The sequence below is a fragment of the Nymphaea colorata genome, chromosome 9 (genome assembly GCF_008831285.2).
Source record: "Nymphaea colorata isolate Beijing-Zhang1983 chromosome 9, ASM883128v2, whole genome shotgun sequence".
Classification (NCBI taxonomy): Eukaryota; Viridiplantae; Streptophyta; class Magnoliopsida; order Nymphaeales; family Nymphaeaceae; genus Nymphaea; species Nymphaea colorata.
This window is the reverse complement of record NC_045146.1, coordinates 20210688-20234681: the sequence shown is the minus strand read 5'-3', so window position 1 is coordinate 20234681 and position 23994 is coordinate 20210688. Positions and strand designations below refer to the sequence as shown.

Sequence of the window (23994 nt, the reverse complement as noted above, 5' to 3'; positions counted from 1 at the left end):
GACGAATAAGCTGAAAGAAAGAAAGAAAGAAAAAAAAGTAGCAAAATTGAATATGTAAAAATGATCGGAAAAAGGTGGACAAGAGGATTTAAAATTAATTGATTGGAATTGGAGAGGTGGGAGCTTTCGGTTGGTGCCGTCAAAAGCCAAGCAAATAGAATCATACAAAGTAGAAAATTTTGTTCGGAAGAGTTGGCTCTATCCAATAATTCGGCTTGGCGCATGGAAATACATGTAAGACGTGTCTGAGTCTGATTGAGAGAGACTTTCAGGGAACTCCACGCAAGCAGTGACGTGTGACTGTCTTCCGCCGCTAGCTTTGAATAAAAAGCCACCCGCCGCTTCGATTCATACAATACAGCCTGGAAGATGGTGCGATGAGTTGCACCTCCATCGACAGTTTCTACACTTTGCCCCTGAAAGGAGAGGATGGTTTCTCGTTATTTTATTTTTATTTTCTCTGTCTGCAGAAGAAACCCATCGATCATCTACATGCGTGAATGCTTTAAGGAGTTTTGTAAGCATATAGTTGTCTTAATTAACTTACACCACTATCTTTATTTGATATTCCTGTTATTTTCTCATGTTCATAGCATCAACTTTATCATTTTGATAGCTTTATCGTATCTTATCATTATCTCATACCCATAACATCTAAGATAATGACAAAGATGATATGAGATCACGATATATGTATGTGACAATAACAAAAGTATAAAATAATGAGTATGAGATAATAATGATAGAATGTGTATGAAATAACAACATGAATATGAGATAAAGATAGAGATTTGAGATAACGACATCAGCTGGACAAACACAACTCATTTAAGATGTTTTTTTGTCACTTAAAGAAGTATATTGGTCATTATGTAACACAACTCATTTAGCTTAAGCTTTATCAAATTTCAAAATCTTACTTTTTTGATTACTTTTTTCTATTCGTACAACTTTTTTTTATTAATCAAGAACATTTTTTGTCATGATTCACAAAAATTTCAAGGACAGCGGTTTCGTATATAACTTGCTTTACCACAAATATATGATCATGTACAGTATCCCCAATAAAAACGCCACTTAAAGCACGGCAACATCTGCTTCTTCAAAACACTTATGCCCCCACCTAACTCATGTGCGCTGCTGCTAACATGTTGTAAGAACATTTTTTTTCCTTTTTCCCTTGAAACATGTTGTAAGAATAACCTAGCAGCCCCAAGACCTTACGTGAGACAACCATGATCCATCATCATCCCCTTCCTACTCTGAGAATTGAAAGAAACGTCTTACTATCGGACCTTTTACTATGGAGGGTCGATGTATCACCCACTTTCCTTCTCGGAAAAGACGACCCATACTCACCAATCTCTCTTATACAGCTGAAAGACAGATGGTCATTACTGCGTCCAACAAACCGCATCTGGATGTATGTGCGTGAGAGAGAGAGAGAGATTGGAAAATCGAATCTCGATTTTTTAACCAACCAGACTTATTTTTCTGTGCTAATTAAGTAATGTAGATGTAATCAAATCGTTCATTTAGAAATAAATTGAGTCGCATCCCAACTACTAGAAAAGCATTCCGTGGCAACGCCTTGATGTCCCAACTTATAAATGGTCGCTTGCGTTTTTTTCAAGTGATAACGGACAAGGGAGGCCAGCCGCTATCAATTTCTTTCTCTGGGAAAGTTGGCAGGCCGCTATTAAATTATGACCTGGACCATTTATTCAGATCACCCACATGTCCCAATTTCACGGCAAGCTAAATGAATGAGGCGATCTGTTGATGGCTTCCACTTGCAGTTCAGATGCCGTGGTGTATTTGGCTCCGCAAAGAAGTCGATCTTTTGAGAAGATGAAACAATCTTCGCAAGCCAATCGATCTTTTGAGAAGATGAAGCAATCTTCGCATGCCAATCGATCTTTTGAGAAGATGAAGCAATCTTCGCATGCCAATCGATCTTTTGAGAAGATGAAGCAATCTTCGCATGCCAATCGATCTTTTGAGAAGATGAAGCAATCTTCGCATGCCAATCTCACCAACAACAGTTCTTTTACTTGTTCATAAGTATATGTTAAAGCTTGATGGTTGTTGCAGGAGTTTCGTTGTATGCGTCGTGGTGGTCCACAAGAATATTTTTGTTATAAGCTTCAATCAAGGCTGTTACGCTCAGCAGAAAAATGTTTCAACGTGAAGGACAATTCTGCATTCTAGGTTGTTCAAGAATGTGAAATTATTAATTTAGAAAATTCGTTAATTTTTTTTATGCATTGTCCCTTTATTATAACTATAAATAAGTGTTAGAGAAATGAAATTTTTATGCTCTCCTACTCTGGTTTCCATTCTTCCTGCTCTTGCTCTTTCCTGTAGGATAGCTTTGTTTCTAACTCTCTCTGGCTCGATTTAAAGACCGATCGAGCAAATGGTGCACAAATTTTTTTTGTGCACTGGGTGTAAAATGACTAAAATGCGCTCTTTATTTGAAACAAAATTAATGATATTTAAAAAAAATAAAATCTCCAAAATAAACCATTTTTTTTTTCAAGAATGGCTGAAATGACCTAAAGTCCTTTTGATGCATATTTATTATGTCCCCTAAGGACAGCTCAGATCTGAAAAATCACATGATAGCGAACGGAAAATAATGGAAGAGAAAAAACAGAGACGAGGTATGCACATATGATGTGGGTTTATGCTACGGATGATTAAAGAGCCCATACTTAAAGGTTCCATGTCCGTATCCTGCGGTTGACAATATGACCCCCAACCACCGCACATCTCGTCCTTGTAGCATGCAGCAGAAGAAGGGCATGGAATAAATGCATCGGGAAGTGGGAGCAAAGCCAATTCATTACGCAGAAGTGCATTCTTGGTATATGCCATTAAATTAAGCAGCAATTTTGAGGTGCAGGTAGATGGAAATCGATTGAAAGGCAAGGCAATTAGAGGAGCTACGGAGGTGCGTCAACACACAGCTTAAGCCTTAATCGATTAGGATACACTCCCTCACAATCAAGGGGTTCGGACATATATGAAATCAGTAGAGCATCACGTTTTCTTTAGGAAATGTTAAAATCCTGCTGACCCTTTGGCTCTACACTTCCAATGCACGTCGAATGACAGTGGGAAGATTTTTTTGTTTCATTTCAATTTATGATGGAACTCCCAACCTTGGCGTCCTACTTACTCCCGCCTTCAATTAAACGATGCATTTAAATCTAGACTCTTCTTTTCAAATGAGAAATTAAGTGCCTGTTTTTTGGAATTGCTTAACTTGGGTACTTCTCCAGTAACAATAACATAACCTCTATTAAGGTGTTTTTCTTTCTTTTGTAAGCGATAAGCCATGCATTTCTTACTTTTTCCTTGAATTTCTCTTCTGCTCCCCCCAGATTTCGTCTATGTTATTCCTTGAAATGTTGGCGTCATGGGTTGGCGGCGCCTCGTAGGGATGAGGAGAGGAGGCCAGCTTTCAGTATCATTCATACTGGCCCGTGAAAGTAAATTGAGAGAGGGGCAGTCTTGGGGACAAACAGTAATCGCAAGAAAGCTATGGAAGAAAAAAGAAAGTTACACAAGTTCATTAAATAGTAGAACCTTGGGTGCAGCGGTTTTTCTGTCGTTTCCAATGCATTTAAGGTCAATATGGGGCCGCCATCGCTTCTTACCTACTAGCAGAAACCCATCCAGAGACTGTACTACTTATAATGCCATATGCCAACGTGAGCCACCAGGGCTTTCCATATTAATGGTGAGAAAAATGGTGGAGTCTGCCCCACTGCGGCTGTAGCTCGGTGAACAAGCTAACATACACCACTTCTACTTGACTTGTTGGTATATGAGCCTACTAGAGATAAAGAGTTTAATCAAGTGGAGTTAGTGTAACTTGATAGCGTTTATAAACCTGAAATTTAATTTAAGCTTGCTCAAGTCGAGCTTAGCCAGGCGACTTTGAGTCAAGCCCGATTCGGCTCGACTCTACTGGTTGAAGACACCCCCATTCAACGAACACTCTCTTCACCTAGGGGGCGTTTGACTGGTGGGAATTTCCCTATGGAACCAGAAACATTTTTTTGGTTTTCAAAATATTTCCAGCGTAACAAACACGGAAATGTTTTTTCGACCGTTCAGGTCGATTTGGTGGAAACATATTTCTAGAATTTTTTTTTTGGCCCGTTAGGGCTCGATCGCTCGCGTTCTGCCTCTTCCTTCCTGCCGCGAGTTCCTCACCCAGCCACAGCTGCTGCCTCATCGTCTCCCTCACACTCTCCTGCTCCGACCACTCGCTTGCTCCGTTGTGTAAGATCAATACTCTGGCGCTTTTGTTTTTCGTCTTGTTGATTTAGTAATGGGGCTTGGGAAGCCTTTTGCGCCTTGGCTCGAACGTTTTTGAGAAGATCCTTTTCCGTTGTTTCAATATGGTTCAAAAATTTTGGAGTTCATATCTTTTCCATTGTTTGAATCTGACGGTTTGACCCTTTTTCCTGCTATATGGCTTTGTACAATCGTACACAATCATGCATTTCCATGATCCTATTTGCTTCTTTGGGTGCTTTTGTGTTGGTTGATTACTGTCACCGGATTGTCCATCGGATTAGGCATATCATATATATCACTCATGCAAAGAGAATGAAAAGCTGATTGCAGGCTTGATAATGCGAAGGATTGTCTATGACTCAGTTTAATTCAATAATAAGAGGGCTGATCCTTTTCGGTCGAAAAGATTGACGTTATATTTGTGGTCATTTTTCTTTTGCATAATGGAGGAGACTCTAGCATCTCTGCATCAAAACGTCCTTATTTAGTGACAACCAAACCCGTTGAACCTCATGTTTGAGGTTGACACGTTCGGCTGACAAAAAATTGCTTCTACCTGGTGTCGTTCTCTACTGCACAACCCCAATGATCTACGCCTTCCACTCTGGTCAGATATCTCTTCTTTCGTTGGTCCCATTATGGTAGATGCCCGAAGCAGAGAGAGAGAGGAGACCAACATGACGTGCTCTTCCTGTCGATTTAGACCTTTCTGTTAGAGCAACAAAGAAAGATGTCTGTCCTCTTGTTGAAATTTGCGTCTTTCGATTGCTTTAGGAGCATTGATATCACTGTACTCCTTTCTTTGCACTGATGTTGCTTGATAAAATAAGAGAGGATATCATAGTAAATGTGCTCAATTTCTCAAGAGTGAATGGCTGCCCAAATATTAATTTTGTTTAAATGTCCCTTGAATAATATCATTGTGTTGATGATTAGTTATTCATATGTTTATTTTGTTTATGTTTTACTTTTGTTAGTTATTGTATGTAGAATAAGAGCTGATGTTTATATTTATGTTCATAGGTAATCGAAGTTGAAGCCCTGACATAAGTATTATGTCATGTTCGAGTGTCGTTCAAGGGAAATATATGAGGAAGTATAATCACCATATTTTGGAAGAACCTTTTTGTTTAAAATGATAGACATTATGAAAGTTACATTTTATTTGTTTTTTGGGGATGCATACTTTTTGAATGGTTGTGGTTTGGTCTAGATAGACTTTGTTGCATCTGTATTTCTGGTCTGGTAAATGGATAAACTTTGCTGCATCTGTATTTCTGGTCTGGTAAATGGATAAACTTTGCTGCATCTGTATTTCTGGTTTGGTTAATAGTATGAAATAGTTCACTCACCAGGAATTTTTGTCCTGGAATAACACAATGATCTTGTTCAACATCTTGTATAAATTGAGATTACGATTTGTATGGACGTCATCTATCTTTCCTTGCTTTTGAAGATTTATGCTACATCAATCTTTTTCTTCTAGAAAATCTGGAAATATGTTTTTTATATGAAACTAAGAAATATATTTCTGGAAATCAAGAAATATGTTTCTTTATCATCAAACGCACAAATATATTTCTAAAAATATATTTTTCAGTCATTACACACACATCAAAATGAGAATCAAAAAGATTTTTTCCATTCTATTTTTCTAAGAAATATATTTTCAGAAATATATTTTCAATTCCTGATTTTCAGGCCATCAAACGGCCCCCGAAAGTTACGAGATCTAAAACCCAAAAGTCCAGTCCCAATAAATTTACAGATTATATGTGCATCGGACGCGCTCGTTAAAATTTATAACCTGATCTTCCAAATAAACCCACAAACTCCAGCTTACCTTGTTTTGGTAGGCAAGTTTTGAGAAGCGTCTTAGTTTTCATTAGAAGGCATATACTACGGCCATTGAACTGCTTTGAGGCCAAGTCTTCTTAAGGGGGAGCTCTTGTTGCTCCCAGATGCCCTCTTCTCTGAACCCAATTTCTGTGAGAACCCAGTTCAATTTGCTTATCTCTTCCTTCCCCAGATCAACTTGTCTAAACAAAGTTTTCTTTTCCCTGATGATAAGATGGAGTTGGGCACACCTTGACAAGCATTCATCTATTTGGCGGCCCATAGAAAATTGGCCAAATGCAATTAATAAAAAGCTAATTAACAATTAAATTAAAAGATTATGCGCATGAGAGGCACGCCTCAAATTTCAAGCTTTTCGATGCAAAACCAAAACCAAGATTTCATAACATTATTTTACGGTTCGTTGCGTGTATCTTAGCACAAACAGGAGTCTGGGAAAAAATTTCCTCTTGGTTGGCTTTCTTGTTCCCTACTTTCCTTTCTTTCCTTCCCTCCTCCCGGACATTACGGAAATACCTCCTTTTTAGGGCCCGTTTGCCTCTGCCACTTTCCCATCAACGTTTCTCGTTTTTGCAAGAAAGCCGCACGTTTCCGCTCAATTGGCGATTGAAAAGGGAATCCTGATTCAGTGCGGGGAGCTTATTTGCCCGCTAAGCGTAATTTTCACGAGAGAGAAAAGCATTAGCGCCGCCATCGACCTCTCTGGAATGTTTTTCGCGGGAAAGGAAGGGAACCCTACCTCCTCAATCTCACAGAGTCACTGTCGCTCGTCGCCTCTGTTCCTACCACTTGGTACTCTCTCTCTCTCTCTCTCTGCATGGTGGAAAGGGCATCCGTCCCTCCGTTCACGGTGGTTGATTTTCATTGCAAAAGTCCGGTATCTCGTTTTCCTTTTCCCCTGCTGCGGAAAAAGAAAGTTATTGCCACGGTTCTTCTTTTCTCGTTTTCCTGTTCTAGGCTTTCTACCTTGGGGATGAGTGTGTATTTGATTGATCACGCGGCCAGGCCTTCATGAAACACTTGATTGAGTTTACCCGGGGGAAGCTAAAATAACATTGCAATTGAAACACTAGGGCAATCTTGTTCCAATCGGCACTGGAATAAGCATCACGATTCATTACTGTAGTTGATTGGCGGGACAAAGTACATAAACAGGTTTCTCATCTTTCTCTTTTGAATTCTGTTTGCTCAAAATTGTGAGTCCACTAATACAATTTTTGGAGGAAGTAACTTCTTTTTCGGTATCTGGATTATGTAACTGTTAAAATGTCGTCAATTTTGTCTAGACCTATCATGCAAGACAAAGGTAGCTGAGGATAAGAGGTTTTGGTGTGTTCTGTTCATATTTCGTTAGTGTCTCATGGCATGAAAGTTTGGGTTGGGAGGTCGCATGAAAAAAGGGTGGGATGTAGATGGATTGGTTTTGCTGGAATCTTTGTATCTTTCTGGTTACTAAAACTATTTGCAACCATTTACATGATAGCATGTTTATTATTGTAGCATGGAGTGTTGTCGACGTCTCAGCCTTTGTGTTACTATGGCATTGCTAATTGTTAGGGTCGAAGTTATTTGAAATTGACACGTGATTTTTAAGTGTGAACACTGATGTCATGATGTCCTGGGTTTTCTTTTTTCAACAGTACAATACTGGGAGTCTGGGAACCAATTAATTATAAGTCAACGATCCATGTTTTTATGTTTTAACGTTTTCAGTCACACACAGGGTCAGGCATTTGTTCCATAGTTGTTCGACTCTCACCTGTTTGTTATTCTTGATGCTCGTTACAAACATTTTTATGTGCCAATCGAATTCATAATTCTGTAGCATGTTTTAAGTTACTCTAATCCATTCCAGGCAACTCGAAGGTGCATTTGTCAGGCAAGAAAATCTGGTCTTCACAAGCCCTACTGGCAAGAAAAGGAAGCCTGAGTCCTTGACAGTCTCAGAAGGATAATTTTGCCCCTTTCGGATGGTTAAGGGCCTCTCTCTCTCTCTCTCTCTCACACACACACACACACACACACACACTCACACACAACCATGTATATCAGTATATTTGCAGAGGACCAAAACCTGGATAACTTAATAACGTAATTTTGTTAGTCATCAGTTTTGCAACAGTAAACTTTAAGCCATTTAATTCATGCTCATATGTAATAGTCATATCACCAAGAAACCTTTCCCGACTAACAGACCTTGCAGATCACATCTACAGAGTATAATATGCAATATGGAACAGATGTCAGGGTGGGGGTTGCAGAGTTTTTTTATTGAATAATGATATACGTTTATTAGTACCATAATTTCCATATATGTGAATGTGAGGAAAAAATGTTAAATATGTGGCGAACATTTGCATCATGGAGATTATGAGATCATGGTACAGAGAAAAGCATAAAGCTGTAGAATTATAATTTCCATAAATTCCATCAGACGGTTGTATACTTTTCTTTTTTATCTTACCCCCAAATTTTGGGTTTACTGACATGTTTTACATCAGTAATTTACACAACAAATTTTTTTATCATTTCTAGCACACTAATTATTTGGTCTAAGATCATAATTTATGTGGATGATGGTAGTTTAAATTGTATAACACTATCAGTTGTGTTGGTTCGGTACCTAAAAGTGTGTATGCATGTGCACAGGTGCATGTTTTTTTTTTGAATTTATATTTATAGTCTATATCTGATCTATTGCAGGCAGTCACCTTGCACACAAATTTAGGAGATATTAAATGTGAAATCTTCTGTGATGAGGTTCCTAAAACAGCCGAGGTGTGTGCTTTTGCCTTTCCCTGGTCTTCCAGTATCTGATTATGTGATCTGCTTTCTGATTTATGATGCTCTCATCTTTTAATCTATTGTTCCATCAAAATTTGGTTTATTAACTTTATTTTTGTATTTATAACTGAAAAAAGGGTATGGTGTCCTCGCTTATTGCATTTTCATGTGTCCGATGGAACAGCTCTGTTACCTGTAGTCTTCAAAATGAGATTCATGTTGCCAATCATGGGATAAGAAAGCAACATGGTTCCATGTTACTTTCGCGTGTAACAAAGGGACTTTATCACACCTTCTCTGAGTCATATTATAATGCTTGGCTGATGTAGACATTCTGCTAACTCAAACACTAAAATCTTGGTCTATTTGTCACCATTCACAACTATTTTGCATCTGTGAATATAAAAGCATATATGCAAGCTGTTATGTATTAAAGCAAGAAGTGGAGCACTGTAGAACTAGTACCTTTTGATGCAATTTTTTAATTGTTAAGACGTCCTCCACCTGCCCACCATTTAGACTTAGGCTCTTAGAAAGTACCTTGGTTATGTTGCCACAATGAGGGTGCTGCCACCAGCATTAAAGACTGCACTGAATCCCTAGTCTTGTGCTTTAGTGGTTAACCCAACGACTATGGATTCCTCAAAACTTGTTCATTATCCTCACCTTGTGTTTAAAAAGCAATCATGTGTTTTAGTGGCAAATATGAACTTTGCTAAACTTAAGTACTTCCTGTATTTTGTTTGAGTGAGGTCAATGCATTGCCAGCTCTTTATTTGATACCTAGGAAGATTGGAAACTGAAATAAAGTATCAGGTACAAAATGGGTATAAGCCAGGGCATTAGCTCTTTAAACCTTGTAGTTCTTTCTGTGGATTCTGGACATAGAGAGTTGGGAACTCCTTATTCTATTTCTTTTATATTAAGGTGCCATTCACATTGACAGTTTCATGTTCTCGTAATTCAAAGCAGAACTTCCTAGCACTTTGTGCCAGTGGTTATTATGACGGGACAATATTCCATCGCAACATCAAGGGGTTTATGATTCAAGGTGGGGACCCTACAGGAACTGGAAAGGGAGGAACCAGCATTTGGGGAAAAAAGTTCAATGATGAAATACGAGAATCACTTAAGGTAAATCTCTGGTTCTTAATTGATGTTTCATCTTACTGATAGCCATTCTTTTGCCAGTTCAAGAATTTTGGAATCATTGAGTAGAAACTGCACAAAGTTAATCTTAGTCCCATGTGCTATTTCTTGATTGGGGTTTGCCCACATAACCTGATCATCTGTGTCTGCCTTGAGGATCTTATCATAATTTTTCTTACTTGTACAGGCATGTGCATAGTAAGAGCATGCATATCTGTTGTTATATGAACATGAAGCAACTAGCTGCTGAGACTAATCCTGACTCTCTTGCTGGTTTTTTAGCATAATGCCAGGGGAATACTGTCAATGGCTAATAGTGGGCCCAATACCAACGGCAGTCAGTTTTTTATCACTTACGCAAAGCAGCCCCACTTAAATGGCTTGTACACAATCTTTGGTCGAGTGATTCATGGGTTTGAGGTTCTTGATCTCATGGAAAAGGTAACTGGAAATCTGTATCAAGACCTTTATAGGTAGAAGTTGATGGTTTTTAGCCCCTTAGTTTGAGTTTGCGATGTTGATAGATCAGAATTCAATCTGAAATCCAAACAGATCTGCATTTTTCTGTTGGGTGTGATAGAGAAAGTTTTCCAATTTATTAGTTAAGGTTAGACATAATTTGGGCTTTGGTCCAAACTCCAATACTGATTATCAGCAAAACAAGCATCCATGTTAAAGTCCAGAGGGGTGGTGCAACTGGTTGGTCAGTGGCTGGTAAAATCTCAGCGGTGACTGTTATGAAAGCTGACATGTACCAGAATACAGAGGAATGGTCTTCGGCAATGTTGTAAAAAGCGTATCGTAAGGCGTATCGGTCTGGCTTTAAGATATGCTGTATCGTAAAATATCGTAACGTATCGTAATCGTATCGTTTTTTTTAATAAATCAGAAGAAATAGGAAAAAAATTCATAAAAAAACAGTAACAAACAAGAATAATATGTTTTCATAAAAAAACACAGATTTATAAGTCATAAGGTCCATAAGTATATGAGATACCACATCAAAAAACAAGTTTTAGATGTTATGTATTACATCTCAAGAAGATCATGAAATTGTGAAAATGTTCAATGTCAATACATATAAAATGAAAGCACTCTCGACTCTCATTCATAGTCTTCATCATATTCATTCTCATCCTCATCTCCATCTTCTTCTTCATTTTCATTTTCACGATTTAAAAAAACCTCTTTTTTCCCAACGAGAATCAGCCACCCACGCACAAATCCATGGTTTAATCGATGATTTCATTTTGAAAATCAATGATTTAACGATGGAAATCGATAATTTCCTTCCACGGCGGAACAATCTCTAGGTTAAAAATGAAGAAGGGCCGAGTTTTTATAAAAAAACTCGAAAAGAGGGGTTCCAGCCTCCATTTTTTTAAATCAGTCCGCATCGTATGATACGGGGTGTGTATCGTATCGTATTTTGTAAAAGATACGTATCGTACGTATCGGCTCCGTATTGTACGTATCATACAACATTGGTCTTCGGGGTCTTATGCCCTAGGCTAGCGACAAAGTCTCTCAGTCTGGGGTGGTTTCTACAAGTAAAATATTAAAAAAACAAACATACATGTGAAAGTTTTCTAGAATCTTTTATAAACTTTCTTCAGTTCAGCACTTCTGAATCTGGTTCTAATGTTTTCCATACATGTTTGATCCTTTGACAGTTCCCTGAGTGTGAGTACCACTAGTTCACGTTACTGTTTATGATTGTCTGTCTATATTCAAGCATAACAGTCGTGCTTATCAGCACTCAAAAGAAGGTCAAAAACTTAGTTAGAGCATAGTAGTACTTGCACTTCTCTTAATATTATAACACTCTCCAACTGCTCTTATTGTTCTTTTGTTATTTTATGCAGACCCAGACCGGCCACTTGGATCGACCTCTTGCAGAGATTAGGTTGAACCGTGTGACCATCCATGCAAATCCTCTTGCTGGCTAGTTTGAAAGTAAACAATGCAGTCCCCGTTTTTTCTCGATGGTCAAATTTGTTTTAAAAAAGAAAGGCGGCCTAGCTTCCCAGCATCGCTGTTCCATTGCTTTGCTCTGAAAAGATGTTTTCACTTCGTCCGAAGGTACTGGAGTATCGTTCCAATTTTATCGGACATCTCTGAAAAGACAAAGGTACTGAAGTAGGAAAGGGTGTTTGCTTATGTGCATGTAGGAAATTCTCATTCACTATTGGCTCTGGCGAGAATGGAAATGTTAAAACTCTTGGATTCTTTGGGAATCTTCATATTTACATATTTTTCAAAAATGACAAAAAATGGCTTCTCAGCATGCTGTTCCTTTGCTTTGCTCTGAAAAATGTTTTCATTTCATCCAAAGGTACTGAAGTATCGTTCCAATTTTATTGGATGTCTCCGAAGAGACAAAGGTACTAATGTAGGTAAAAAGGAGATTGCTTATGTGCATGTAGGAAATTCTCATTCACTATTGCTTCGGTGAGAATGGAAATATTGAAACTCCTGGATGCTTCGGGAATCTTCATACTTGCACATTTTTCAAAGGTGATAAAAAATGGCTTCCCAGCATCGCTGTTCCTTTGCTTTGCTCTGAAAAGATGTTTTCACTTCATCCGAAGGTACTGAAATGTCGTTCCAATTTTATCGAATGACTCTGAAGAAATAAAGGTACTGAAGTAGGGAGTTTGCTTATGTGCATGTAGAAAATTCTCATTAACTACTGGCTTTGGCGAGAATGGAAATGCCTGGATGCTTGAGGAATCTTCATATTTGCATATTTTTCAAAGATGATGAAAAACGTTTGATGCTTTCTTTTATCCAATTTAACAGGTGGAATGTATGCCTCTCCATTTTTACTTTATTGTCTGTGCATAAAAAATGGTAGGGGTGTATACTGTATAAGACATCCTTTTTATTTCTTATGCTTTCACATTCCTTTCTGAAATTTCGCTGCATCAATAAATCCAGTAAACGTTGACTTTTGAGTTTCCTCCTTATTGAATGCTTGATAAGAAGAGTGATATCCCAGTTCTCTTGGTGTCATATTTGTTAGAATTCAGGTTCTAGTTTTTCTTATAGAGGCATTTTACGCGGGAATTGTCTCTAGTAAGCCCTGCCATAAAATCAGAATTCTGTATAGAGAGCCAATGCTAAAAGCTTGTAATCTATTGATGGATAGCAATTTGGACCAAGTTTTGTAGTTCCTTCACCAGGTTTTGTTTTTGGTTTGTTTCCAGATGATAGGTGCTGTGCCTACATCGGTTTTGCCTAGGAGACTTGAGTCTCATGGGTTTTTCTTTTATGCATCCTAAATTGGTCTTGTACAATAGTTTTTGACAATAAAGGTTCGGGACTTATCCCTAAGGATCTTCCCTTGGACCAAATATAGTATATATATGCTCCGTTTGATTTATGTTCAGAGGGCAAAAGTTTTCATGTAAAATAATAACTGATATGGTCATCAAAGTTTTCATCGGTGGTGGTTCGTCATGTTTTAAGGCACTAATTAAGAAGCTTTGGAATGATCTACTGGTTCATCATCTACTTCATTAAGTTCCAACTATATATTCAGAAGATTATGAAAATCTTGTGTAGATTAAACGTTACAAAGGTTTTAAGATTAATAGTTGCAGTTTTCTCGGTTCGTAAAATGTGACTTGGACATCCAATTTTTTGTTTTTTGTTTTTTTAAACCTCTGCATCCATATCTGCTGCGACACTTGAGGGAAGAAGTTCGCTTATGTTCTTTCTGTGTGGGTCAACAAATCATTTTTCTTCATCATGTGAGGCAGCGAAGGAAAGCTCTCCACTTGAGATCAAACATTGGCGTACCAGTGACTGTTCGCAAATGACGCTAACTTTAAGTGGAGGCCGAGGGCAGAAACCCAAAGCTGATGGTTGTTGCATGATTAACAAATGTCAGTCCCTTTACTTCAAAGAACAGGAAAAGCTTTTCTTGCAGGTGAAGTGTGAGCATTAACACCCACAACAAATCAGATATTCTGGGTGGAAAATGGAGTAGGAATTCGATTTATCATAGCAAAATTTTTGTAATTCGAGACCCTTGATATCTTTCACAAGATTTCATGTTTGTCACAATTGAATTATGAGAGACATTGCTTCACCATTTGTTCTCCTCGACGCAAATGGTCTATTGAATTTTCTAGAACATAATATTCGCAATCGAATGCATCCAGTGGTTGGCTTTACATTTTTTAGGGGCAAAGCTGGAGTTAACAACAGTGTATCAAATTACACCTTGACAATCACAAACAGAAAAAAGATGGAAAGTATCGTCAAGCTGTAGTTGACATGACAATCATATTTGACCATGACGATCACAAACAGAAAGAACAAGCATCGAGCTGTTCACTGTTAGAAGCTCTGATATCCGAAACTACTAACTTGACTAATTCTGTAGGAAAGCAATTCCGTTCTACAGGAACCAATGCGAAGTTTAATATATATATATATATATATATATATATATATATATACTTGTGGTATTAGGATATTCTAGGTAATAGCTAGATAAAATGGAAACAACACTGAACATAATGAATAAGAGAGACAAAATAGATAACAATAGAGGGAACTGACAAAATAGAAAGCAAACACGAGAGGAAATGGACAGGAGAGACAGAGCAAATGGATGCAAAATAAAGACAGAAAATAAAGGACAGAGTGTTGTGTTCCTACAACTGCAAGTAGGACATAAAACACCATTGACAAGATAGAGACGACAGTGGTTCAATGGTGTGGTGAACATGGCTTCCTGTCTCTTCGGTCTCATTGGAGAGTTATTAAACGACCGCTGAGACCAAAGGAAGAGACGAAGGCCTGCAACTACAAGGAGGGAATGAGGGTTAGAGGTATTGCCTTCTGCAAGGTAACCCCGAACTTGTCACCCATGTCCAGTTGGTCCGGTTCTATACCATCAGGAAGCCTCCAAGAAAAGTGGTAAAGGAGAGAGGCCAGCATGAGGTGAATCATGCGGAAGGCCAACGGCAGGCCCGGGCAAATCCTCCTTCCGGCTCCAAAAGGAATGAACTGGAAATGTTGACCCTTGAAATTTATGTCCGACGCCAGAAATCTGTCTGGAAGGAACGCATTGGGGTCGTCCCACGACCCAGAATCTCTGCAGATGCCCCATTCATTAACCAGCACCTGCGCGTGTTTGGGTATGGTAAAGCCGCCCACCTCCACTTCTTCATCCGCTCTGTGTGGTATGAGCAGAGGAACCGGTGGGTGCAGTCTCAGCGTCTCTTTCACCACCGCCTGCAGGTAAGGGAGGTTCGGGATATCCGACTCTTCCACGGTGCGGCCCTTGCAGGTGATAGCGTCTAATATTTCTGATCGAGCCACGGCCATTTTTTCTGGGTGCTTCATCAATTCGGCCATCGCCCACTCCACTGTGACTGAGCTCGTATCGCTCCCCGCTACAAACATGTCCTGCGTATCCAAAAAAATGCAAGCCAGTGATTTTTTTTTTTTTTTTTTTGGCCGTAATAAACGCAGCATCTTCAGGGCTAACTTCGGCTGCTGTTGATCTTAAGTACTTTTTTGGATTTAACGTCAATCCAACGATATCATTTTCAGATTTGAGTTGTAGCTTAGTTTGAGCATCTCTGACACATTAATTTGCACCCCTAGACTCAACAACACCTTTGAATCTACCCAACAAATGAAATGAAAAAGATCGGCAGCGTTTTGAAACCGTAGTTGATAAACCCTTAGATCGGGGCTCGGATCAGTAGAGCCAATCGGGTCACTTATTGACTCGTCCAAGTTAAGTCTTTTATTTTATTTTGGCGGTTTTCAAAAGAAGAAAAATTTGGAGCCGTTTAAACATTTACTAGAAATGAACTTTTAAAAGCTTTCTTTTGTCGTTTTGAAAGTATTTGTACAAAAATAATTTCTTACTGACACATCATTACATGCTATCATAATGTAAAAGCTCTATTGATTTCTCATTACATGCAGTACTTCTTTTTTGAAAGCACTCTTTTATTTTGACGGGTTTTAAAGAAGAAAATTTTGAAAAAACAGGTTTACTAAGAATAAAATTTTAAAAACTTTCTTTTGGTTTTGAAAGTATATGCAAAAGAATTTCTTATTAACACATCACTGACTGAATGACATGCATGCATGTTACCAAAACCGGCAAAACCAGTGAATCAGCTCGGATCGATGGCTCCGTGACTCGTTCGACTTGGAAAAGAAGAAAATCTTTTACTAAAAATATAATTTTAAAGACCTACTTTTGTCGGTTTGAAAAGTATTTTGTCATGTTACCGACGCATCATTAAATGAACTTCCTTGTCTTAAGCATTCTTTTTCGAGAGGGAGGGAAAAAAGGGAAATTTGCGTTTACTCATAAAAGGAAAGGAAAGGAAAAGAGAGACATAAAGGGACGTCGTCGGTTTCCTCCTCTCTCTCTTTTATCCTTTGTCTTTCTTTCTTTTGTTTTTTCTTCAAACGGCGATTCGATCCGATTCCAGATCAGAATCGAAAATCGCGCTGAACCGAATCGTGGGCAGGTTTTTAGCCGATCGGGCGAATGGTTGAAACTAGACCGACCACCACGAAGCTCTTATATTTAAATCACTTTGCAACTATGGAACTTCAGGAAAACCGACGACTTGGACCTATATCGTTGCCGGCTGGCTACTCATGGTTTACCGACTAAATTAAAGTAGCTCCCAAGGACACGGTGATGACTTCATTGCCTATAATGACAGGAACCGTCCCACAACTTCTAGATCTCGACCCATTCCGTGGCAATAAATTATGGGGCCCTTCGTCGACTTCAATAAAAAAAAAAAAAAAAACTTATCTAATTCACGAAATTTTATGGAAAACGCAATACAGAAACAAGCATGTTCTGTTGATCCCTTTCCAAAACCAATAGTGTTTTGAAAATTACTCAACACAATTTATTGCATATATGGGGGGTTTAGTAACAACAGGATCATCGTGTGTGGTCTACTATGCGGTTTAACCTAATTCGTTGTATGCTCACTCCAGCTTTAACATTTTAGAAAGACAAGTTACCAGCATAAAAAGATAGTTTTACATGTTATTGGCCGGATGAATGATGATGATGATGTTTTAGTTAAACCACCAAGGAAATTGGATCTAATGGCTCAAGTAGGATTGATTGTTGACAGAATTGAAACAGAAGATATACATGTAGAGAGAGAGAGAGATGAAGGTCGATGGAATTAAAATCGCGGAAGAATGGAGAAACCATACCACCAACAAAGGCTTGAAATCATTCACAGTGAGCTTTCCAGCTGAATGTGTCACATGCTGAAGAAGGGCATCGAGGAAATCTTGGTCCTTCTTCTGCCCTTTCGCAGCATAGGACTCCAACCGCCTGTCGATCATCTCCTCAAAGAAGGCATGGAGTCGCTGAAAGCTGACAGTTATTCTGCGTCGTAGGCCCTGCGGATCGACCACTCTCAGCGCCGGGAAGTAGTCGGCGAGGTTGGGAGTCCCAGCCGCTTCTAGGATGTCCCACACCAAGCTCTTAAACTCTCCGGCCGACTCCGACCCCAGGTCCACCACATCTTGCGAGAATATGGAGTTGGAGACCAAGTTCAGGGTCGTAGTGAAGGCGCACTTGCCGATGTCAACTGGCCGCCCCTCGGCACATGCGGCTCCGATGTGGTCGATGAGGACGCGCATCTTCTGCTCTCGCAGACCCCTCGACGCCTCCAGTCTCCTGGATGCAAACATCTCCATGTTGCATATCCGTCTCAACTCTCGCCACTTGGGTCCTTGTTGGTTCCACACAAGCGACCCCTCGACGTGGCCGGGTGTCCTCACTGCGTCGACGACGGTTCGGCCGGCGAAAGCTTGATCATGCTTCTGCAGAACCTCTTCTGCCGCCATCGCCGTGGAGACCACGATGGTCGTTCTTGAGCCAAGGCGCAAGCACATTATGGGCCCATACCTTCGAGAAAGCTCGAAGAGCGATTCGTTGGGCTTGCGGCCGAGATGCAGCAGCGAGCCGATGATGGGTAAGCCCGTCGGGCCCGGTGGAAGGTTCGTCGGTTTTCTAGGGAAGAGAAAGTAGGCACAGATACACGCTGCCAAAGCAAAGAAGCAAATGTCTACGGCCATGGCAAGGTTTGTGTTTCTCGCACTGTGGCATGGAATGGAATGGAGGTAAAGAGAGTTATAAAGACTTCTTTGTGTAATGGAAGAGATGTGGTAGACTGTTGTCCGCCACGAATCTGGCAGAGCCACCTGGAGCAGCGTGAGCCGGTGGGTGCACGCAACTCATATACACGAAAAAAGAAACGAGGGACATTTTGATAATGTATTGCATGAATGAACTGCAAAACAGTGCAGTGGGATGGAGAAAGGGAGATCATGCTTCGAAAAGTGCTTTGGTAGGTACTAAAAGAGGATTACATCCCTTGGAAGTAGAATTAAGTTCTTTCATACTAAAGCAAATGTTAGGTATAAGAAAAATCTTCATTGGATCACACATTTTGAGTGATCCAAGGGAGATCCCGGGTAGTCATCTTGCTTTCGGATTTTGAAATTCTCGAATCAGAGATCCACAATTTGCTAAACTTTGGATGTCATGGAAAAATCCAACCTCATATCTAATATCCAAGATAATCAAGTGCACCCTATATGCTTGATTCATTGCAACCCAGCCATAGATATCACTTAGCAACCTTGGACACTCTATCTGGCAGCTAGAGTGCATCCTCTTACGTTTTGTTTTTCTCCTATACATAACCAAATTTTGGCAATAAAGGGATGAGGGCCTCAGCAGCGGAGCCGAGGTCGAACCCCTCGCGTCGCGTGGCACCCACCGGTTGGGTTGGGTTCGGTCACCGCCAACGAACCGTGGATTGACTCCGGTACTACATACATGATGCTGAATGTGGCCGAGCCGAGGGTTGGCCAAATTTGCCGCCGCGACTGCGAGAACGAGCATCGGGCAGGCGGCATGGGTGGGAAGGGCAAAAGGCGTAGGGAGAAGAACTACAGAGCCGCCCATGGAGGAGACACCCGTCTTCCCCCGCCTCCATCCGCTTCTCAGATCGATGCCTTGCCTTCTAAGCTTCGGAAAATCATGCAGTTGAGGAGTGCCCATGAGAATCGCGAAGGTCTCTCTCTCTCTCTCTCTCTCTCTCTCTCTCTCCCCCCCCCCCCCACCAAAACGAATACCCCCAAGTTATGGAGTTTCTTAAACCTTTTACTTGCAATCCTTCTGCAGGTGGCTTTAGGAAGAGGGACGATCCCAAACGCGATGTTGTGAAGAAGAACGAGTTAGATGCGAAAGTGGGTGTTCTCTTGGCAAACCAACTCCCCTCTCTCTCTTGTCTTGCGCCTAGTTGACTCAGTTAGTGGGATTCTACCTCGTTATTTGCTCTGGTCGTTTTCCCTCTAGCCTGTCGCGCCTGATTGAGTCTCATGAATAGATTTTACCTCGTTACTGGATGATTTGCTCTGATTGTTTTTGGTCGCTTTGGTGGTTCCTCAATCTTTTGCGTACTTCTATTGCTTTTTTGTTCGATTGGTCTTTAGTTCCACGGGTAAGTTTTCTTTGTCCAGCATCTACTCTTCTTGATGCATAGTCATTAGCAACTGTTTTCTCGCAGAATTTTTCCTCTTCTCTGTATTCATCTTCACAACGAAGAGCCCTATGATGGAACTGTTGATTGTTGAACAAGTCTAGCATGATCGTTCTTTGAACTTACTCATAACTTGGAAGCAGGTTTCTGGTTTCGAAATACTATTCGTTCCTATTGCTTGTGGAGGTTCTTGCTTGTTGCTTGTTTCGGTTCAACCATTTGGTTGATTTTGGTTGAGAATTTCATCGCAGTTAGATTTTGGTTTGCTTCTAGCAAGATGCTTGGCTTATATATGAAGTTATGATTTCATAAATTACTTTTGATCATCCCTTGAGGGGCCTAACAATTGGGTTTTTGTTTTCCCTTTTCAGGCCACATTGAATGTCTGTTACAGTTTGGCTGCAGTTTTCTGAAATTTTTTCTTCCCATCTCCCTGTTCTTTAGTAGTTATGTTAGCCTTTTAGGCATGTCTTCCCTCAACAAGGTTCATCTTACGTGGGATTGGATATATAGGTTGGGAATCGTCTCTGTTTCTAAGTAAGAATTGCACTTTAATGTGCAGGGAGCAAAAAAGAAGTTGAATGGCAATGACATGAATAAATCTCTTGTGGTTGATTCAGAGGATAGACCGGTTAGAGTTGCCCCATCGCCTACTGCTCCAGGTGGGGAGGTAGATGTCAAGCGGAAGGGTGGACATGATGATAACAAGGCAAAGAGGAAAAAAAGAGAAGTTGTTGACCTTCGCTTCTCAAATGAAGCCCAGGATTTGGCTTCTGGTAGCGTGAGCAAACGAGCTCGTAGAAAGATGTAAACAGTTCTGTTTCCTCTTATATATGTGTTTGACTATGTTTTCTTTTTCCTTATAGGCTCAGATTATCTGTTTAATCTTACGCTGGTCAGTTGCTTTCATATTATGTTGTGGTTGCGCACACTTAGGAACTCACCACTAATAATAGAACAGATTGCCTGTAGGCTGTAGGAACTGAGCTGTCTAGCATCTTCTAGCAGTCCATGCAGTTCACAGATTAGAAATCCTGATTTTTTTGTGCAACCGTTTTGCTTCAATGGGTTGTGCCCCGCATCATTAATACATTTCTCGTTTAAGGGCGGTGCATCACCCATCACCTGTGCTTTATTACTCTTTTCAGTTCATTGCCTGATATATTGATACGATAGACTGACCATTAGCTCTCCCGTGTAGTTTCAAACAAGTGTAATAATACCAACTGTGAGATCATATACTGGGCACTCTACTTTCTCGCTGACTGATTGACTAAGTATAGCTACTGCCCATTTCATCGGGTAGTGGCTTCTCTGTTTTCGTATGAGAACTGCAACCTTCTTTCCACGAATTTTGAGACTGGAAGACACTGGTTTGTGGTAGACTATGCAATATTTTGGTAGATATACTGGTACATGCGTATTGAATTTTTGGATGACTTATGCTTGAAGATGTTTATAAGAAGAAAATGTTGCATGATCTCAAAATCACTTATCAATTTATTGCCGGTTGGTTTCACTGTATATGATTGGAATCGCCAAGAGTCCGAAAGAAGGTACATGTCGGATGATGTGTAGGACCAAATGGATCACCTAAAAATGTCTTTTATTCGGACAAAACCACTTGGACCGTTTTTTTTTTTTTAGCTAGAAAGTCACCGCTATCTTCATTGACATGGTTTTTGCTCTGAAAGATTTGTCTGAAATTTGTCTTTTATTTGCAGGTTTTTGGAAGAGAGGAAAAAAAAACACAAAAGGTGTAAAAGTGACCATACTCCAGAGTTCTGCGAAAGAGAGGAAATCAAGTTTGGGGAAGTTGTCGAAGCGCCGCCAAAGTTAACACTTCCGAAAGTAAGTCCTCTTTCTTTCCCTGACGGCTTTCATCTCTCCAGTCAAGAACAGGAAAGATGTATTCAAATTAGTCTGATAATATCGTTGTGACAGACAAGTTATGATTGTTTCAGGTCCCCAAGGCACATTCAAGTGCCTCGCGTGAAAGGCTTCGGTTGCAAGCCATAGAGGCTTTCAGAAAACAAAGAAAATGGGAGTCAAGACCTGGAATCCATCTTCCTCCCATGTCTGCAGTCGTTCCTTCTGGAGTTCTTGATTAGTGGGAGATTCAGTAAGTTTCCATGTAATTCTGCGCCATACCTGGCCGATGCTGGCTGATGATTGCGAGGAATGTCCTAGGAAACGTGAGTTTGATTATGCAAACCTCAAAGGTTTGCTGTTCTGTCTCGTAACTCTCCGGGCTTAACCTAGTTTGGCGCTTTTTTTTCAGCGAACAACAGATAGAACCTACGCAGTCCTAGGTCTTCCTTTTTTTTCCCTTAGAACCTACGGTAGTGTAATGGTACAAGTGAACAGAGGGTACAGGTACCTGTACTTTGTGGTCGTTTGACCTGTGTTTCAGGCTAGACGGTAAGGGGAGCAAGGAGGTGTGGGCTGTTACTCGATATGCAGGAGATGCTTCTCCTCCTGCGTGCAATTTTGCAACGACAAGGTTCCAAGTTAGTGATTTTGTGGAACACAGTAAACAGCGTTCGTCCAATTCATCTTTGTTTTTGTGATACCCATTTATTAATGATCTCATAGCAATTCATGGATGATTTAGACCTATATTTTTTTCCCTGGTTGGTATCAATCTCACCGTATTTTGCTGGAGAACTTGTGGCTTTGTCGATTAATCATGATTTTCCGGTTAAAGGAGGTGCTCAACGAGCGGGTGAGGCCCAGTGGTCCACCATGACAGGGACGATCTCAAGTCTTTCCTTAAGCTTGAATTCCTATTAACGACCGTTCCACGACTCCACCCTTCCTCTTGAGGCATCGGCAGATGAACAGCTTGTTTGGATGGAAGGCGAGGGAGGGAAATGAAAAAGAAAGAAGCACAGTTTGTTTAGATGGCTAGTTAAGGAGAAGGGAAAGGAAATAATTAAAACTTGTTGTGTTTGGATGAGAAGGAAATGGAATGGAAAGAATGGAAGACATCCAAGTCTCTCCAGTCCCTCAAAAAAATGGAGAGATTGGAAGGGAAATGAGTCTACATTTTTTTATGATGGCAAAAACACCCCTGATAAATAAATAAAAAAATGCCTCATTTCCTGATTTTGACGAGTTTGTTGGATAACGGCCGGATGGGTGTTGAGCAATACCACATACTGCAACCAAGAGTCCTTGCCTTTTTATTTTTTTGTAATAATTTTCCATCTAAACTATATTTTACATGGCTTTTCTCTTTTAATTTTAGGTACAGTTATTATTATTGTATACTATTAATAATAAATGCGAAATGGGTAATGAATTATTGCAGTTAACTAAACCCACTTGCCTACATGGTTATTTCTAAAATGCCCTCGTATTTTTAATGCCATGCATGGTGGAAACAGGAAACTTGTGTTGCTAAAGTTTCTTTTTTATTGTTAATTCTTTCGTTCACTATAAATTTTTTAAAAATCAACAAAAGTACGTAAAAATAAGTAAAATGAAAAATTAAGCAGAACATAAAATGGTTTTTTTCTTAAATTAACATGTGGCAACTCCGGAATCGAACCATATGATTCGAATCAAAAAGTACATATTTTTTAAAATATTTTTACGTAGATAATAAGTTCTAGATTGTTGGAGGCATTGTTATAAACCAACTTAAATTTTCTTTTCTCATCTTTTATAATTATCTGTTTTTTCTTTCATTCCCTTCCTCGTTCACTTTCTAAAAGCGAGGTCCTCAGAGCTCCCTCCAGTTGCCGTCTTGTTCTAGAGCCCTTCCCTTTTGGGATCCGGTGTTGCTCCCAACACCTTTTCTTGTTCTTTTTTTTTGTTTTCCTTTCATGGACCCATTATCAGCGGACAGCGGACTCTTTAAAAGCAAATCCCGACGGCGCAACTATCTCCCCAGTCTCCCCCCTTTTCCTGCGTTGCGACGCCACCACGGAAAATTATGCCGGCACTTCGTTGAGGACCTTTTAACGGGACGATAGAATATGGAAATTGGAAAGATGAGCCACCAGATTCACGTCTAGTTGATTGTAATGGATTCACTAGTTTTTGGTCAGACTTCGGCCGGTTGGGCTCTGCTTGACCTTCCTTATTACAAAAACGAATAGAACCTATGAAGGGGCGATATTATGGCTGGTTTCATCAATCCAATCTCCATTTTGAAAAGTAAAAACCCATATATTGAAATTGGTGGTTTTCATGACCGCCTCCAAGTTATTGAAGAATATAAAATCACCAGAAGGATTATATATTAGATTTCTGCAGAAACCTCCAAAAAGATTTAGCCCTACTGATAGAGAGAAATCTTCAACCATGTAAG

General features: G+C 39.9%; 3 protein-coding genes across 5 annotated transcripts; 2 read left to right on the top strand and 1 right to left on the bottom strand.

Annotated features, from left to right (window-relative positions):
* Positions 1 to 6611: 6611 nt before the first annotated feature.
* On the top strand, positions 6612 to 13021 carry LOC116261302 (peptidyl-prolyl cis-trans isomerase CYP18-1). Of its 3 annotated transcripts, none has more exons than XM_031640001.2 (7): positions 6612 to 6963; positions 7177 to 7326; positions 8027 to 8144; positions 8875 to 8949; positions 9928 to 10089; positions 10387 to 10545; positions 11970 to 13021. In XM_031640001.2, the coding sequence occupies exons 3-7, from the start codon at positions 8142 to 8144 to the stop codon at positions 12051 to 12053; spliced, it is 483 nt and encodes a 160-aa protein (XP_031495861.1). In that variant the 5' UTR covers positions 6612 to 6963; positions 7177 to 7326; positions 8027 to 8141; the 3' UTR covers positions 12054 to 13021. The 3 variants fall into 3 exon arrangements, with proteins under 3 accessions (XP_031495861.1, XP_031495860.1, XP_031495858.1); XM_031640000.2 differs by having other exon boundaries at positions 7129 to 7326; XM_031639998.2 differs by lacking the exon at positions 7177 to 7326.
* A 1610-nt stretch (positions 13022 to 14631) lies between these two features.
* LOC116261300 (cytochrome P450 76T24-like) lies at positions 14632 to 18293 on the bottom strand. The gene is made up of 2 exons (XM_031639996.2): positions 17332 to 18293; positions 14632 to 15528 (listed from the first exon to the last, which is right to left on the bottom strand). Exons 1-2 carry the CDS (start codon positions 18202 to 18204, stop codon positions 14923 to 14925), a joined length of 1479 nt encoding a protein of 492 aa, XP_031495856.1. The 5' UTR covers positions 18205 to 18293; the 3' UTR covers positions 14632 to 14922.
* Positions 18294 to 18885: 592 nt separating this feature from the next.
* LOC116261301 (uncharacterized) lies at positions 18886 to 22295 on the top strand. The gene is made up of 5 exons (XM_031639997.2): positions 18886 to 19208; positions 19319 to 19383; positions 20239 to 20483; positions 21401 to 21527; positions 21641 to 22295. Exons 1-5 carry the CDS (start codon positions 18971 to 18973, stop codon positions 21785 to 21787), a joined length of 822 nt encoding a protein of 273 aa, XP_031495857.1. The 5' UTR covers positions 18886 to 18970; the 3' UTR covers positions 21788 to 22295.
* The last annotated feature ends 1699 nt before the right edge of the window (positions 22296 to 23994 follow it).